Source organism: Xyrauchen texanus, chromosome 16, assembly GCF_025860055.1.
Source record: "Xyrauchen texanus isolate HMW12.3.18 chromosome 16, RBS_HiC_50CHRs, whole genome shotgun sequence".
Taxonomy (NCBI): Eukaryota; Metazoa; Chordata; class Actinopteri; order Cypriniformes; family Catostomidae; genus Xyrauchen; species Xyrauchen texanus.
In genome coordinates this window covers 27418082-27436386 of record NC_068291.1, presented here as the reverse complement: position 1 = coordinate 27436386, position 18305 = coordinate 27418082, and the positions used below count along the sequence as shown (strand labels likewise).

General features: G+C 40.9%; 2 protein-coding genes across 3 annotated transcripts in view; one reads left to right on the top strand and one right to left on the bottom strand.

The window, feature by feature from the left end:
• The window catches only part of LOC127656668 (beta/gamma crystallin domain-containing protein 1-like), a 68310-nt gene extending 65731 nt beyond the window's left edge, over nucleotides 1–2579 (top strand). For both annotated transcript variants that reach the window (XM_052145089.1, XM_052145090.1), the window contains one exon: nucleotides 1633–2579. In XM_052145089.1, coding sequence (XP_052001049.1) covers nucleotides 1633–1721 — 89 coding nt within the window. In that variant the 3' untranslated portion in view covers nucleotides 1722–2579. The remainder of the gene's footprint in view (nucleotides 1–1632) is intronic.
• A 139-nt stretch (nucleotides 2580–2718) lies between these two features.
• Nucleotides 2719–18305, bottom strand: part of LOC127656669 (reticulon-4-interacting protein 1 homolog, mitochondrial) — a 32285-nt gene continuing 16698 nt past the window's right edge. Inside the window, exons 5-9 of the mRNA XM_052145091.1 lie at nucleotides 7613–7661; nucleotides 7245–7381; nucleotides 6973–7156; nucleotides 5208–5300; nucleotides 2719–2984 (exon numbers count right to left, since the gene is read on the bottom strand). Coding sequence (XP_052001051.1) covers nucleotides 2856–2984; nucleotides 5208–5300; nucleotides 6973–7156; nucleotides 7245–7381; nucleotides 7613–7661 — 592 coding nt within the window. The 3' untranslated portion in view covers nucleotides 2719–2855. The remainder of the gene's footprint in view (nucleotides 2985–5207; nucleotides 5301–6972; nucleotides 7157–7244; nucleotides 7382–7612; nucleotides 7662–18305) is intronic.

Genomic DNA, 18305 nt, shown 5'->3' with positions numbered 1-18305 from the left:
CTTTGACAGGTTTCAATGTAAAAACTAAATTAGGTTTCTTACCAGATGTTGTTTTGTTGGCATTTCTCCCATAGACAAACTCTGCTGTGATTGGTGCCATGTTGTTTTGACACATGACTCGTCGAAAACCCTTTACTGACAGCCCAGAGCCTCTTGAACTGAGATCAGTTGGTGTAAATTTATTTAAATTATGCGTTGCGTATAACAAAGGCAAAATTCACTGTCTACGCATGTGCAAGCAGGGTTGCACGAGTTTAAGCAAAATCTAATTTACTGTTTTTTTTTTATATTGTTGTGGGGCTACATATGACCAGGAGGACATTTTCTTGACCTGTTTATGAGTACATGACTACTTTGTGCTAACACAAAGAGTTGCAGCTTCAACAATAACTGTTTGTAGGGTTTCAATTAAGTCAGAAAAAAATATTTAAAAAAGGTTAAATAAAAGGTTATTTTTTACAATAGTTGTTCACTCGTACAGCATAAGGATCTCTGAGAGACCAAGCAACTAGGAAGTCAACCTCAATAGAACATACATTATTTACTTGGGCAGAGACAATAAGCTCTGTGATAAAAGATCCCTGTTGCACTGCTCATTTGTCTGTCAATGGGTTTAGATTAAAGCTGTTTTGGTTCAAATTACATGAAACTTGAGCATCACCCTGACTTCAATCAGCTCAGCAGAATCTGTGCTTTGTCGCCACCTTGTGGTATTGTTTTAAACCCATACATATCATTTCTAAAATAAAAATACATAATAGCTTATTTAAAGATGCACTCAGTAATTGTTTCCTCATGAACATTTTTACTCCTAAATACATGAATTGTAATTTTGCAAAATATGTAAAAACTCATGAGCGCTCACATTAAAACACCGACTCCAGTCATATCAGTAACCTTATAAAAGATGTTTTATTCTACATGGAGAGGGTCTACATATGGGCGACCATTTTAAAATCGCATGACCAGCCAAATACTACTTGCTTATTCTCAGTAACTGTCCTGTTATTTCACACTTTCACTCATTGATTTAAAGTAATCATGGCTGACTGTGAACTACATTTCTACAATGACATCTGAAACCATAGGCGGAAATCGCCTTTTTGCATTTGTATTATTTTATTCCTTAAACAATTATTTTAAGAATATATCATTATATTATTTACAATACACATATTTTAATGATATTTTAGGGGGGGACAACCCTCAGATAGGGTTATAATATAATTAAAATATAATTAAAATATGTGTATTGTAAATAATATAATGATATATTCTTAAAATAATTGTTTAAGAAATAAAATAATACAAATGCAAAAGGGGGAAACAACAAAAAAAACCTTGGTGTCGCCTTCAAAAATTGCTCTTGAGAATTGTTATGTTTATTGTCCCCCCCAACATTTTGATGAAATTTTCGCCCCTGTCTGAAACTGAAAACTACTGATTTTGAAATGATGCTGATTCCAAGCCGCTTAGTGTCAGTGTAAGTCCAAGATGACACAAAGACAAAAGTTACCGAGTGTACCTTTAAAACCTAAATACTATATGTGTGGAAAAAGCCAGTGGGGGTTGAAATCTTAAAGATAGTATTTTACATTTTTATTTATTTTCCTTTTTTCTTTTTTTATCCAGGTGGCCAACAGTATGATAAAAACCAGGTGATTCTCAACACCTTTAATGAACAGAAAACAAACCAGAGATGGACCGTGGAAATCCTTTAGTGCTCGAGTCACAACACAATGAATTTCTGTCACTCCTTAATAATCAGCAGAAGCTCTGAAAGACATTTTGCAGTTTGTCTTCAAGACCAATGCCCTGTCCCGGGGTGGATCGAGATTACAGCACTCTGAATGAGTGATGCCTCGATGGACATTGAACTTCAACTGCATGAACTACATCAAGAAACCTTTTTCACTTTAGATGGTTAAGACATGATGTGCTCGTATGATCATAGATTAGACCTGTCCCAATTTCACATTCAACCTTGTGATAGTACAAGGACTTTTACCCATAGGCTGTTACTTTGCGGAGTCAGAGGAACATAAGAACAGCCCTGACTGCAATACTATATTATCATCCCAGGGGGCACTCTAGCATTAATATTTGATTGTCGCTGCACTTCAGGTGATGTTCTTTCATTCTTCTGTGTTATGCAGCAATTTAGTGCCACATTTCTGTCAAAACAGAATGTGTGACCTTATCCACATATATAATGTTACATTTGAAGCTTTACAAGTTAATGTGAATTTTTCACATTTAAATTTGATAGCAGTAACTCTAATTAAACTTTTAAAGAAAAACCATTGCTCATATTATATAAACATTTCTATTATGTATTACTGATCTGGCATCAGTTCACATACTTGCATTCATTGCAAAGGCAACTGATCCTAGATCAGCTGTTCTGCTCTCAAAGCTTACTCATGCTTGTCTAGATAAGGATTTGCTTTTTGTGTACATTTTCGAAAGATGTCATGCTTTTGGTGAACGATAATATTATCTCTTTTATAATGTGATAAACTGTCCCTTTTGGAGGTTCATGTTAAAAAATCCAAAATATACTGTTACATTTGAAATAACGTGAGTTTATTGTTGCATTGTTTTCAAATCATTTATTAATGAGAGATGCAAATCAGCTTATAAAAAGAGCATATACTGTACAGTATATGACATGATAAAAATGGACCTCAATCGACCAAAATAAAGACACAGATTATCTATTGGCCACATTCTTTTTATTCAACAGAGATGGGAAAATGTTAAAGCCCAGGTTTAACAGCTTTAAACATTTTTAAACTATATTGCTGTTTCCACGATGACACAGAACAACCATCACAAGTTTGTTTATTTGGTTGCTATGGTTGCTCTTCCTGGTCCTTGGTGATGGTAACCACTGTTTTTCCACGAGCATGGCCATCCTCCACTTTCTGCAAAGCTTGAGGCACCTGAGCAAAAGAGAACACTTCCTCCACCACGGGACGGATCTACAAAACGTTGGATGAAAAGAGAGATGTACAAAAGTTACAATTAAAACTTGATTTATTTCCTGGGAGCTCATGGTCGCAGTACAAATAATGCCTGCAAGAGCAAAACTGGGCTGCACCCTTTAAAATGTGAACTCAAAAACTAAACTAGAATTATGGCGTCACATTAATCAAGATAATCTAATGTATATTCCACTGAATGCAAATATGCTTGCATTGCATTAAATCAGCTCTACTTAACTTGCGCCCGCGTTATGATATCATCATCATCAGAAATATATTTCTATCAGGAAGACTCGCAGACTAGAGTGAAATTTAAGATGACATTTATTTGATAAATATAACAGAAAAGTAGTGTCTCTCTTTGGCGTAGGGCCCATCTAGCGGTCTGAAGAATTTGTACTTATATTTATATATATATAATATATATAAAAATAAAAAATCATAAAAATTAAGAGTGTGGCCCTCAATGGTACAGGGATCCAGCCTTGTGGCACCTGACCTTTCTGAAGTTGAGTAACCCTGCATTAGGTGGTGCTATTGTACTGGTATAGGTGTAGTAATTTAATCTTGGGTGTGGTAAATGATGGTGACCGGAAGGTTGCTTGTTTTTTTTTTTTTTTTTTTTTTTTTTTTATTGAACAAAAAGCACAGGGGATGCATGTATCAAGCACAGAAAAATTAAATAAAATTAAAATAAGACAGTACACTCAAAGTAAGTTTGACAGAAAATACGCAAACCATCAGTTAAACCAACATAAAGGTCAAATGTAAAAAATTCTGACAAAATAAATAGTCATTATATTATCAAATCAAATAGATATTAAACAATTTCTTACTAAGAATCTTTCCAAAACATAGTCTATTTTAAAGACCCCGATTTTGAAGTCAAGCGTGGAAGAGATAAAGGTGGTTACCAAACAAACAAAGGACATGCAGGCCCAACAGCTCAATGTTTTAAAAGAAATAGAAGATGAGATAGATTGTTTTTATGTTGCCCTATGTATTACTTGGTATGAGATTGTTTTTAAAGATCCCCTCCAGGGAAAATCAAGTTTTTAACTTTTTAACATGTCCATATGGTGTTTTTTATATGCTAGAAGATATACCATGAGTGAAATCAGCAGTCAACGCCATGGCTGAGCATTTTCGCCTAAGAACTGCAGTGTACCAAAAGTCTCAAAAACACGGCTTCAACAGCCAGGGTTTCATACGACACAAACCTATGGAACCAATCCCATCAACTTCCATATCAATAGCATACTCTTCGGCGAAGCAATGGGTATTAGGATATGCCAGATGTAGCTGCGTGTCGGTATTTTGCCAGACAGTTTCTGTTTTTTGGTGTTAAGTTTGCGAAAGGACAAATATTGAGCCTTCATGCATTAAAAAAGGATCTGAAAATCCGAGATAAATAGGTGCAGTTTATTTGGAAATATCGTAATATATATTAAAAAATAATATACACACACACACACACACACACACACACACACACACACACCTTTAGTATTAGTTTCTTTCATTCTGTGTATTTCTACTCTTTTATTAACCTGCTGTTAAATTGATAAATTAAATAACTCAAGTATTGCATAACACTAATTGTGCCAATCACAAACTTCATTGAAATGACACGTGTCTTGTGTCTGATAACTGTCCCACTCTAAACAGACATGCACTAGATGTTGCACAAGTTCATTTTTTCAGTGACTATAATGGAATAAACATCTCAAAGGTTCTTCACGATCACCATAGACTGTTCAGATTTACAGTAATAATAATGACACCCATCATAAGGTTTCCGACCAATCAACATATTGCTGCTCCTGTCATGGAACAGCAAAGATGTCATAAAATGTTTTAACTCTAAGTTTTGAATAAACGCATAAATAAACAAATGCACTTGGCAAATGCACACACTTGTGCTTACACACTTAGATTGTGTATGTCATAAACTTTGTAGCGTATGAAGACTTTTTGTAGTGATTCCACTCTCAGGCCATTGTGTGCTTTGAGATGTTTAAATGTTCTTCTCACTCATAATAGTTAGATTAGAGCACACAACCAGAGTCTATTACCAAACTAGTTACTCACTAGACTGAAGACTGAACTTAAGAGAACGGGCATCATCTACACAAGATTTGAATCTAGTGAAGAATTGAGACAAGCAAAAAAGGAGAAAGCAGTTCCTTATACACATCAAACACACACAGACTACTGTACCTTTCCAGCATCAACCATTTCGCTGATATCATCCAGTGTAGGACCGCTAGGAGCAAAGAAACCCCAGCGATAGTGCACTCCTTTACAGAGGTGCTAAAAAGAGAGAGAGAGAGAGAGAGAGAGAGAGAGAATTACTACCAAGTAACATCCTTCCTCTGCATCTTTGTCTTTACAAAAAAACTCTGATTTTATCCATTTTATCTTAATCCATTCTGGGTTAGTGTATTAATGAATTTCCTCCATCCCTAAAATGCATTAACGGGTCATGCCAGTGAAAGGAAAGTGTGTTTGACAATGTAATATTCAATTCTAGACATTTAATGAAAGAATAATGTGAGATCACTGCTCAAGTGTTTGCATCAGGTATTTCCAATATCAGTGCAACGGTGTCAGAATAGGAATAGTCTGAATTTGGAAAATAACCATCAAAATATAGTGTGTACTGACCCACGTATGGATTTCCTACAGACACCTCAAGACACTGCAAGCACAGTGTTCTGACAACAAACCATATTGTCATCAAATCCCCCACTCACCTACATGCATCTATGGAATTAGCTTAAAAATATTTTCCAGCAAAACACACTCTTCTTAATAAAGGGCATTTTTGATTTTGATATTTGCATAGTGGATCCTGTCCCCTTCATACACTGTATACAGTACAAACCAAAATTTCACAGTTGAACTAAAGGTTTAAGATAATGAGAAACATACAATGAGTCTGGTCAGGTGTGTCCAAATGTTTGACTAGTACTGTGTTAAGTTAATCAAGCAGCAACAATATGAGCGCTGCTACAGAGCAGCTTAGTGTATTACTCATTCGGAATGAATAAAAGCTAAATAACCTCAGCGTCTTCCCCATTTCCACCCTCGCCAGAGAGTCATTTCTGAGTGCTGGACCCTCATAGTTGGGTCTAGTTTTTGTGTGTAGCAACTGGGAGGGAAGTCCCTTTTATCAACACCTCCGTGTACTTTCACTTGTTTTTTTAGTTGTTGGTTTTTTTTTTTAATTCAGTTTCTTTTTCCTAAAGGCTCTTGACATTTTTAAGAGAAACTGAGCATTCTTAAGTGATTAAGACAGGCTGCTAATTCACCCACACATCCATCTGAGCACATTTTTAAAGCTTGAAAGTTTAATGGTTATAAACTGATAAACCAAAACCAATAAAGATTCTGTAATAATGTTAGCTTGACAAAGCCAGCATACTGTTATTTTCAGACATGGTTTAGGGTTTTTTCAAAATTCCTAAACCAAATTAAATATGATCAAATGTAACTCCTAGAGCTTTCAAGCTACATCCACCAAACACAGCAAAGACATTCAGGCTGTTCAGGAATAACGTGATGTGTCTTTTCAAACTGATCAGACTCATGAATAAAAATCTTTGAAAAGTCCCATAGACTTACATTGACGGAATGCTCAAACGGGCCATTGGAATGCTCGATAATTCCAACAACATCTGTCAAAAAATGGGAATGTAAACAAACCCACAAAAGGCTTGTGGTATGCTTTTTATATCTATCCATCTATCTATGTGACAGTCTGTATGACTATCTACCTAGCTAGTTGTTTGTCTTCCAGTAATGTCTGTATAACCATCAAATTTCAAAACTGTAAAACTATTTGAAACTTTCAGACAAAGCGGTCAAGCCGACATGATGTTTGTCTTGACAAACTCTTCCAATCTAGTTGTCATTGCTGCTTTTAAACCCAGCCACTAATCCGAGATGTTACTTTATCAGCACATGTATTGGAAATTTCTACCTTCAGAACTTTCTTTGTTACGGTGACTCCAGACTGCATCATTCCATCTGCGAGGCCCAGTAGGTCTGTGTTATGCAGGAACGGTGTTACTAGTGTAACATACTTTGCACCATTCCACGGTTTCAGAAGACCCAGTGCCCATTTCTCAGTTTCTCCCCCAATATTATCTAAAATTAAATCAAACCTGAAAGAGAGAGAGATAAAGACTTTTCCTGGGAAAATATTACTCCGCGTCCACCAAAAATACAAATTGGTTGCCCATGTTTACTAACTTTTGTAAAGTCTGTAGTTGCTTTTCGACCGGTCCAGCAGTGTAATCCACAACATCATCAGCACCTAGATCTCTCACCAGCCGCTCGGCATTCTGTGAACAGGTTACAGTCACATGGGCACCCCAGGCCTTCACCATCTGTAGAGAGGTAAAAAAAAACTGCATTAAAACTGAATCATACTTTCAATGACGCATCCGCAATACAGTAATTTCTTATTGAATCACCAAGAAAGGGGATGAAATATAGAAGTCTGTTATGTGACTCCATTTTAAAAATTTGTAATATGGCTTGGGCATTAAGTGGCCTACATGATATCATGCATCCTTGATATAAATGCATAGCACCATTATCATTATTACTATCTTCACCTGTATAGCGAAGGTTCCCACACCTCCAGATCCTCCGAGGATGAGCACACTGTATGTTGAAGTGAAAGACAGACATGAGTTACAGCCAGACAGCCATAGAAGTGTGAACATTTTTATCTAAACCTCTAAAAGTAAGCATGTTGTAGTGATAATCTCACACAGCCCCCCACTTATGTATGTGGTTTAATCCATGTCTTCAGAAGCAATCCAATAGATTTTGGGTGAGAACAGACCAAAGTGTTAATCCATTTTCACTATAAATCTTGACATCTGCAGTCTCCTTGGTGATCATGATTTCAAGCTCGATTATGCTTGCCATCTAGCACTCTGCACATGCATCAAGCACCAGGAAGTGTAATTGAGCTTGAACTCATGATCATGCCTAGAGACTAAAATGGCAAGATGTTCAGTGAAAAAGAGTTGTATTTTGGTCTGTTCTCACCCAAAACCACTTAGATAATATCAGAAGACTTGGATTAAACCACTGGAGTCATATGGATTACTTTGATGCTGTCTTTATTTATTTTTGGACCTTTAAAATTTTGGCCACCATTCACTTGCATTGTACATGGACCTACAGAGGAGATATTTTTTCTATTCTTCATTTGTGTTCAGCAGAATAAAGTGATACACATCTGGGATGGCATAAGGGTGAGTAAATTATGAGAGAATTTTCATTTTTACATGAACTATACCTTTAAGCACTTAATCACAGATATTAATTCCTGCACTTAATGTATAATTCTCTTTGAACAAAAGGAATCTACCAAATAACATACTTATATATAATTCTTAATTTATTAACTGCTATTTTCATGGCAAGAATTTAAAGTAGTTTATAAAAGAATAAAAACAATAAACAAAAAGATTTCTTACAACATTACAACAAATACTATTGTATCCTCCTGAGACTCCGCATCCACATGTGTGGACATGAAGTATTAGCTATGTTAAATTATAGGCTATGCATAATTGTATTTTATTTAAACTGACTGATTTCAGTTTAGGAGACTCTAGGCTGTCATTAAAGATTTAAACTTATGATGCACCGAGTCATGTGACAAAACAGCATGGTGCTGAGCTGGTCTTTGGGCGAAACGGCAACAAAACCACATCAGGTAAAAAAAACCTCATTAAGTTTAATTTTAGTCAAATGATTAGTCTACATTCATCCAATATGCCATTTTAAAAATCTAATCCATTTATCGCAAAACCGTACGCTGTTCAACACAATGACCATGTACGTGGACTATAAGCAAATTTTCTTAAAATATAATATATTCCCTGTGCATTATCACATTGAGAATCAATGGATGAATCCAAAAGCTGGAAAATGTTGCTTTCAGAGGCTTTATATGGAATCAGGATGAAAACAAGGTGGATTTCAAACTGTTCTGAAACCATAGAAGACAGACAGCAGGAGGTTAGTTTATTATTTGATAATGGTAATCAGTACATAGATTCAGAATTTTTCATGCAAATTGTATTTTAACAGTGTTGGCAGTGATTGGATGATGCTAGCCATTACTTTGAATGCTAATTTCTGATGTAATATTCTGTAAACTTCTCTGTAAAAACAGGAATAACCAACACTTTCTATAGCTTGGTATAATTTAACATTTTACGACTCAGTCCCACTGTCCACATATGTGGAAATCTATTTGATCTAAAATCACACACACACACACACACACACACACACACACACACACACACACACACACACACACACTCCGGAAATAATTCACAGTTATTCCAAAATGGATTATATTCCTCAAAATTCTACAAACAATACCCCATAATGACAACGTGAAAGAAGTTTGTTTGAAATCTTTGCAAATTTATGCAAACCACATAAATGGTAAACGGGTAAACAGAAGGTCGATGGTTCGATCCCCACAGCCACCACCATTGTGTCCTTGAGCAAGGCACTTAACTCCAGGTTGCTCCGGGGGGACTGTCCCTGTAATAAGGGCTCTGTAAGTCGCTTTGGATAAAAGTGTCTGCCAAATGCATATATGTAAATTTATATATTAAAAAATTAATAAATCATGCCCAAAATTGAGCTCAGGTGCGTCCTGTTTCCACTGATCATCCTTGAGATGTTTCTACAACTTGATTGGAGTCCATCTGTGGTGAATTCATTTGATTGGACATGATTTGGAAAAGCACACACCTGTCTATATAAGGTCCCACAGTTAACAGTGCATGTCAGAGCACAAACAAGCTATGAAGTCCAAGGGATTGTCTGTAGACCTCCGAGACAGGATTGTATTGAGGCACAGATCTGGGGAAGGGTACAGAAACATTTCTGCAGCATTGAAGGTCCCAATGAGCACAGTGGCCTCCATCATCCGTAAATGGAAGTTTGGAACCACCAGGAATCTTCATATAGCTGGCCGCCCGCTTCATATAGCTGGCCGCACGATCGGGGGAGATGAGCCTTAGTCAGGGAGGTGACCAAGAACCCGATGGTCATTCTGACAATCCGAGCACCAGCATTTCTCTGTGGCGAGAGGAGAGACTTCCAGAAGAACAACCATCTCTGCAGCACTCCACCAATCAGGCCTGTATGGTAGAGTGGCCAGACGGAAGCAGCCACTCAGTAAAAGGCACATGACAGCCCACCTGGAGTTTGCCAAAAGGCACCTGAAGGACTCTCAGACCATGAGAAACAAAATTCTCTGGTCTGATGAAACAAAGATTGAACTCTTTGGCATGCACCGGCTGGATCCAGCTCCATTCCTGCTTCGTGTTGGACTCCACTGCTACATGTCGCTGAATGATGATGACTAAATTCAGCCGGTGCCAGCCATATATCACTTCAGTCTATTATGATGGACTTCAGAGGATGAACTGATGCCAACTCCAACCTGCATCACCTCGGTCTATTGATGGACTACGATCTTTAAATGGAATGCATAGACTAACTATTGCCAACAAAAGCCTTCATCAGTCAATTAACATGGACAATTGCATCTATGTGAACTCCTGCAATTAATCAAGATGGAGTTCAAAGACTGTGGTCATTAATCTTACAGTTCAAACACAATCGATGTTTAAACACGGACCCTTAACCCTTACTTAGTTTAATCATTTTAAACCATAATTTTAACTATACACAAGTAATATTTACATTACATTCATAATGTTAGCCAGAGGGGAACTGGCCCCCACAGTCTGGTTGGAGTCTGGTTTCTCCCAAGGTTATTTTTCTCCATTAATTTACATCTTATGGAGTTTTGTGTTCCTTGCCACAGTCGCCTACAACTTGCTCACTGGGGTTATTAATAAAATTTTTATTTAATTATTTTTAAACACGATTAAGAATCGTATTTTATCTAAATTGCACAATGATGATTCATCGACTTTATAGACATAACAGTTTTATCGTCTGTTAATGCTGATCTTCTGTAAAGCTGCTTTGAAACGATGTGTGTTGTGAAAGGCGCTATACAAATAAACTTGACTTGACCTGAATGGCAAGCGTCATGTCTGGAGGAAACCAGGCACCGCTCATCACCTGGCCAATACCATTCCTACAGTGAAGCATGGTGGTGGCAGCATCATGCTGTGGAGATGTTTTTCAGCGGCAGGAACTGGGAGACTAGTCAGGATCGAGGGACAAATGAATGCAACAATGTACAGAGACATCCTTGATGAAAACCTGCTCCAGAGCGCTCTGGACCTCAGACTGGGGTGAAGGGTCGTTGTCCTGTTGGAAGATGAACCTAAGCACACAGCCAAGATAACAAAGGAGTGGCTACGGAACAATTCTGTCTGTGTCCTTGAGTTGCCCAGCCAGAGCCCAGACTTGAACCCGATTGAACATCTCTGGAGAGATCTGAAAATGGCTGTGCACTGACGCTCCCCATCCAACCTGATGGCGCTTGAGAGGTCCTGCAAAGAAGAATGGGAGAAACTGCCCCCAAATAGGTGTGCCAAGCTTGTAGCATCATACGCAAAAAGACTGGAGGCTGTAATTGGTGCCAAAGGTGCTTCAACAAAGTATTGAGCAAAGGCTAAGAATACTTATGTACATGTGATTTTTTGCAAATTTGCAAAGATTTCAAACAAACTTCTTTCACATTGTCATTATGGGGTATTGTTTGTAGAATTTTGAGGAAAATAATGAATTTAATCAATTTTGGAATAAGGCTGTAACATAACAAAATGTGGAAAAAGTGAAGTGCTGTGAATACTTTCCGGATGCACAGGTGTATGTATATATATATATATATATATATATATATATATATATATATATATATATATATATATATATATATACACACACACACACACACAGTTGAAGTCAGAAGTTTACATACACATCAGCCAAAATCCTTTTAAACTACATTTTTCACAATTCCTGTAATTTAATTGTAGAAAACATTCCCTGTCTTATGTCATTTAGGATCACAACTTTATTTTAAGAATGTGAAATGTCAGAATAATAGTAGAGAGAATGATTTCAGCATTTTTTCTTTCATCACATTCCCAGTGGGTCAGAAGTTTACATACACTTTGTTAGTATTTGGTAGCATTACCTTTAAATTCTTTAACTTGGGTCAAATGTTTTGGGTAGCCTTCCACAAGCTTCTCACAATAAGTTGCTGGAATTTTGGAATTTTGTGTAAGTCTTGAATGACCAATGTGACACATTGTGTATACGGTTTGATCATGTCTAAATTAAAAATTAAAAAAAGGACGCATCTTTCATTTATAACAGGGTTGACTTCATATAGTTTGTTATGGACACACTCATCCCATCCACCACTTTTTGGTGATATAAGAGTTCATTACAGGTTTGAAATCTGATGGTGGGATTTGACATTCTGTAATTCTCAATTTAAGAGCTTCCTTAGCAGCAATGTCTGCCTGGCAGTCCAATATAATCAGGCACCCCCACAGAAAATTGTTACATTTTTGTCTATGTAAAAAAAATCCACTTTAGCTACTATGCTGACAATTATGGGATGTTCTGTCTATAAAGAGTAAAATGTTTGAAGTAGGTCTGGGTGGTATATCAACTTTTTAAGGTATATCAATATATTTTAAACGAGATATAGAATGAGACAAAACCGTTTATATTGATATAGTTTGATGTTGGCCAGCAGCCGTATCACCCTGTAGCTCCACACCAGTTGCCCACTGAAGCAAAGCAGGGTTGAGCCTGGATGGGAGACCTCCTGGGGTAAACTATGTTTGCTACTGGAAGAGGTATTAGGGAGGCCAGCAGGGGGTGCTCACCCTGAGGTCTGTGTGGGTCCCATTGCCCAAGAATAGCAACAGGAAAACTGGCGGAGGTTGTGGAGAGTTCCCTGTTCACTGTGTAAAGCGCTTTGAGCATAGTACCTTTATATAATACTTATTGCCAATGCCAAGTATGCTGACCCAGCCACTAGTGACCCGTTGGACATGGTGTCACTTGTAGATCCATGGTGTAAGGCTGATATCAAGATGTTGTAAAAGTCAAAGAACTCTGCGAGAACCAAGTCATAAAAACTCTCACACAGAAGAACATTTCAACACGGAGTCAACACATCCTACTGAGCAAGGACAATAAAACACAAATCTCACATCTGACCTCTACCTCACCTCAGGCCAATTTAGGCCTATTCTCCTAAAACTCACAAACATTTGCCCCCTTCTACTCCTCCTTCCCCTTCAGCTCAGAATCACTTCAAACTCACCTAAGAGCCACATGCACCAAATTATCATGTACAAATAATGTGACTAGGCATAATGTTTGTAATCATTTGAAATGTCTCAGTGTGACTGGTATTTGGTCTCTTTCCCATGTTGATAAATCTATTAGCAACAAAGTTATAAGGTCTTTGCCAAATGCTGTATAATTCTGGAGGTCTGTCCCCATCCCTGCCTGTATGCAGGTATGTCCCCAGGACTTCCAAACCTAACCACTCTCAAAATTCCCTTTGTTCATGGTTTGGGTATTTAAGGAGATGTGACACGTTGTTCATGGTTTGGGTATTTAAGGAGATGTGACACGTTGTTCATGGTTCTCTGTAGTCAGACGATCTCACACAGTTTACTGTGTGTAGTTTATATCGGGTAATTGCAATTTGAATTTCTTATGTTTTGATAAAATTTCTAAATTTGGCTTACTACTGTCTAATTGGAATTGATGAATTTACCATTTTACCTGGTAAATAAAATGTTACATTTGAGATTATTCTGATTTACTCTGAAACTATTGTCTTGATTACGTTAAAGTCCATGTTTCCATAAAATTTTTCTAGCTAAGTGTACATAGGAAACTATGGCATGATCATATAAAACGACTCGGTTACTAACGTAACCTCGGTTCCCTGAGAGGAGGGAACGAGTATTGCGTAAGTAGCTTACGCTATGGGAAAACTCCCTTCCTCGAGAAATATTGAAGTCTTTATGTAAAACGCATTGCAGCTGCACAGCAGACAGCAATGAGCGAGGCAGCTTCGGTCATTGGCTGTGCTGCGACAACTTGCTTCGAACCAATGACGGGCGACTCTGAACGCAGCGACCAATGAGCTGCGCTAGCCAGCGCTCACAGCCAGCCAAGATTAGCATGGCTAAGGCTATATATTAGAGCCCTGTCATGAGAGTTCTTTAGATTTAATCTCCTTCAGCAAAGACCTTCTCTTCGCTGGATCCTCCGGATTGTTGGAGTCTTTCAGCCTGGCGTCGAAAAGCCTACAGCAGGACCGCTAAGAGGACGCCGGCGCCTTCAGCCGCCTTGAATCCTTCTGCTTCGCCATCCGGCACGCATCGCTATATCCTTTACTGCAAGCGCTTCGCCTCTGCGGCGCTTTTTGATTGAGTAAAGAGTAATTTTTCAAGGCGTTGTTGCAAATGCCTTCAGCCTGCGCCTCGTGCAGAGGCCCTCTTCCTGACGGGGATCGTCACATCATTTGCACTCGCTGCCTGGGAAACTGACCACGCAGAAGCTGCTCTCACTCGAGGCCGAGCACGCGGACTTCAGTGACGTCACGCCGGGCCAGTCCCCATGTGCTTCACCACTACCCGAGAACTCCCCGCCGCCAGTCCATTTCAACGCAGGCGGACCAGCACCCTCCTACAGAGCGGTGGGTCTCGTCTCGTTCGGGCGTCAGGGGACGACGGTGAAAAGGATGACAGCCTTTCCATTGACGCTGCATCCGACGACTGGCCGGGCTCGGCCTTCGACCCCGCGCCGTCGACATTAGCGGACACGAGCACGGGCACCAGCATGGACTCAGAGATCGTCCGCATCCTGTCTAAAACGGTAAGAGTTCACTGAAGCTCGGAAGGATTCGCAGGCTATGCGTCACTTCCTGCCCAAGCGCTCCAGCTCGTCACAGAGCCGCCAGAGACCGCCTCAGCAGCAGCAGCGAGCCAGGGCGGCGCCTCCTGTCTCCAAAACGTGTAAAACATTACCCAGTCCCCTTACAGGCGGCTGGAAATGTCTGTACAGCAGTCAATGGGCCAGTTACAGAACTCGCTCGCCTGCAATCAAACGCCGTTTTAACTGCCTGTGTCGCTAAGGGGTCACGTATCCACACTAAAGTGCGCATTCCCACATATCAATATATAGATTAGCATGGCTAAGGCTATATATTAGGCGCCCCATCATGAGAGTTCTTTAGGTTCAATCGACTGAAGCGAACTGACCAAGCACAAGCACGGCAGCATACGTAATACTCGTTCCCTCCTCTCAGGGAACCGAGGTTACGTTAGTAACCGAGTCGTTCCCTATCGAGAGGTCTCTCCTATTGCGTAAGTAGCTTACGCTATGGGAACACCATGTAAAACGCTGTGCGTGCTGACTTCGCTCTATAAAGCCAGAGGCAGATGCCTGAGCCTTAAAGCAAAGTGATTATTCCACGAGCCGGCCAACGGCGAGCTACATAATGGGATAGTATAGAGCGCCCTTCCAAGGTGGTCCATAGTGGACGCTCATAGTACAAACACAAGCACATATCTTATGTACTGAGTTTTCTATGTACTGATATGCATAAAAAATCCTCTAAGTCAGTCAGAGACGGACCTTGTAAGGGAGGAGATAATGCTCAGCATATACATACTCCAGTCCATTCTACAGTCAGGCTGATAGAATGTTGGAATGCATTTTTCTATGTACTGATATGCACTAAAAATCCTCTAAGTCGGTCAGAGACGGACCTTATAAGGGAGGAGATAATGCTCAGCATATACATACTCCAGTCCATTCTACAGTCAGGCTGATAGAATGTTGGAATGCAATGAGGGGACCTGTAGGTTATAAAACCTGATAAATGTCGAGGCGAGGCCCAGCCACGCCCGCACAAATATCTTCAATGTGTATCCCACTCGACCACGCTCACGAGGAGGCCATGCTCCTCGTAGAGTGAGCTCTGGCGCCTAAGGGGCATTAAAGGCCCTTGGTTTCATAAGCTAAGCTATAGCATCCACTATCCAGCCGATATTCTTTGCTTTGAGACTGCGAGACCTTTAGTGCGGCCGCCAAAGCAAACGAATAATTGTTCCGTCTGTCTGAACAGGGCAGAACGTTCCAAATATACTCTGAGCGCCCTGACTGGGCAGAGTAAATTAGCGTCGCTTTCGTCTGCTGGGGACGATAGCGCTGCCAGAGATATCACCTGTACTCTGAAGGGTGTGGAGAGCACTTTAGGAATATACCCGTGCTTTGGCCTAAGGACAACTCTGCAGTCGTTAGGTCCAAATTCCAGGCAAGCAGCGCTTGATGACAGCGCGTGCAGGTCGCCTACTCTTTTAACTGAAGCGAGTGCCAACAAGAGCGCAGTTTTGAGCGAGAGCTGTTTAAGGTGCACGGTTCGGAGAGGTTCGAACGGGGCACTCTTGAGTGTGTCCAGGACCGTGGCCAGGTCCCAGATCGGCACCGAGAGGGGGCGAGGAGGGTTCATCCTCCTAGCACCTCTTAGGAAACGAATGATTAGGTCGTTTTTCCCTAATGAACGTCCTTTATCAGGATTGTGTGGCGCGCTATGGCAGCCACATAGACTTTGAGCGTGGAGGGTGTGCGGCCCGCCTCCAGCAGCTCTTGCAAAAAGGCGAGTACACTTGGTATCTCGCACGATTTGGGGTTCAAGCTCTTGGTATCACACCAGTCACTGGACACTTTCCACTTTTGGGCATATAAAGCCTCGTAGAGGCGCTTGCGCCTCAGTGATGGTTCTCAAAACTCCACTGGGGAGGTTCTCGGGAACCCGTTGAGGGGCCATGCATGGAGGGCCCACAGATCGGGGCGGGGATGAAGAATCATCCCGTTGGCCTGCCTGAGGAGGTCTAGCCTCAACGGAATCGGCCATGGGGCAGATTGCATCATCTGCATCAGTTCTGGAAACCACGTCTGGTTGTTCCAGAGTGGGGCTACCAGGAGCACTGCACATTTCACTTCCCTGATCCGACTGATGACCTGAGGTAGCATCGCGATCGGGGGAAAAGCATACAAGGGGCAGCTCGGCCAGACTTGGGCGAGCGCGTCCGTGCTCTTTGAAGAAAATGAGGCAGTGCGCATTTTCTCTGGAGGCGAAGAGGTCGACCTCTGCCTCGCCAAAGGTTTGCCATAACCACTGAACCGTCAGGGGGTGGAGAGACCATTCTCCTGGGAGAACCTTGTCTCTGGACAGCATGTCCGCTCCCTGGTTCAGGAGCCTGGCACATGCGCTGCTCTCAGCGGCGCAGGTGGTGTTGTGACCATAAGATGAGCTCCCTGGCCATAGAGTGCAGGGAGCTCGACCTGAGTCCACCCTGGCGATTTATATACGAAACTACCGTCATGTTGTCCGTTCGAACCAGGATGTGTTCGTTTTTCAGGTACGGAAGCAGGGCTCTGAGAGCCAAGGCGACCGCTTTCATTTCCAGACAGTTTATATGTAGGCGCTTTTCCGGGTTTGACCAAAAGCCGGAGACAGGCCTGCCCTCGTAAAGGGTCCCCATCCTATTTTGGAGGCATCTGTCGTGATAATTTTTCTCCGCGTATTTACGCCCAGATTCACGCCGGTTTGATACCATTTTATGGCTTTCCAGGGCGTCAGGGCTTTTATACAGCCGTGATTCGCTCTGATCAAAAAGTGGCCCGAACGCCACGCGTGAGTGGGGACACGGCTCTTGAGCCAGCGCTGGAGAGGACGCATGTGCAACAATCCTAGCTGGAGTACCGCCGATGCTGATGCCATGAGACCGAGCATTCTTTGAAATCGTTTGACGAGGGCGTGTGCACCCGTTCTGAATGATGTTGCAAGGCATCGAATAAAGAGCGCGCGCTCTGATGAGAGGCGCGCTGTCATCTGCACTGAGTCTAGCACTATTACCAGAAAAGAGATATTCTGGCTGGGGGATAGCACGCTCTTTGCAAAATTGATTCTCAGACCCAGGCATTCTAGATGGCTGATAATCCAAGATCTGTGCGTCGTTAACTGACCCTCTGATTGTGCTATGATTAGCCAATCATCGAGGTAATTCAGTATTCGCACTCCCGCTGTCTCAGGGGAAAGTGCCACGTCCATACATTTCGTGAATGTACGGGGGCCAATGATAGGCGAATGATAGTACTGTGTACTGGTATGACTGTCCCTCGAAGCGAATCTCAGAAAAGGCCTGTGATGAGCGCTATCGAATGTGAAAGTAAGCGTCTTTCAAATCCACTGATAGAAACCAATCCCCGGGGCGAACTTGCGCGAGGATATGT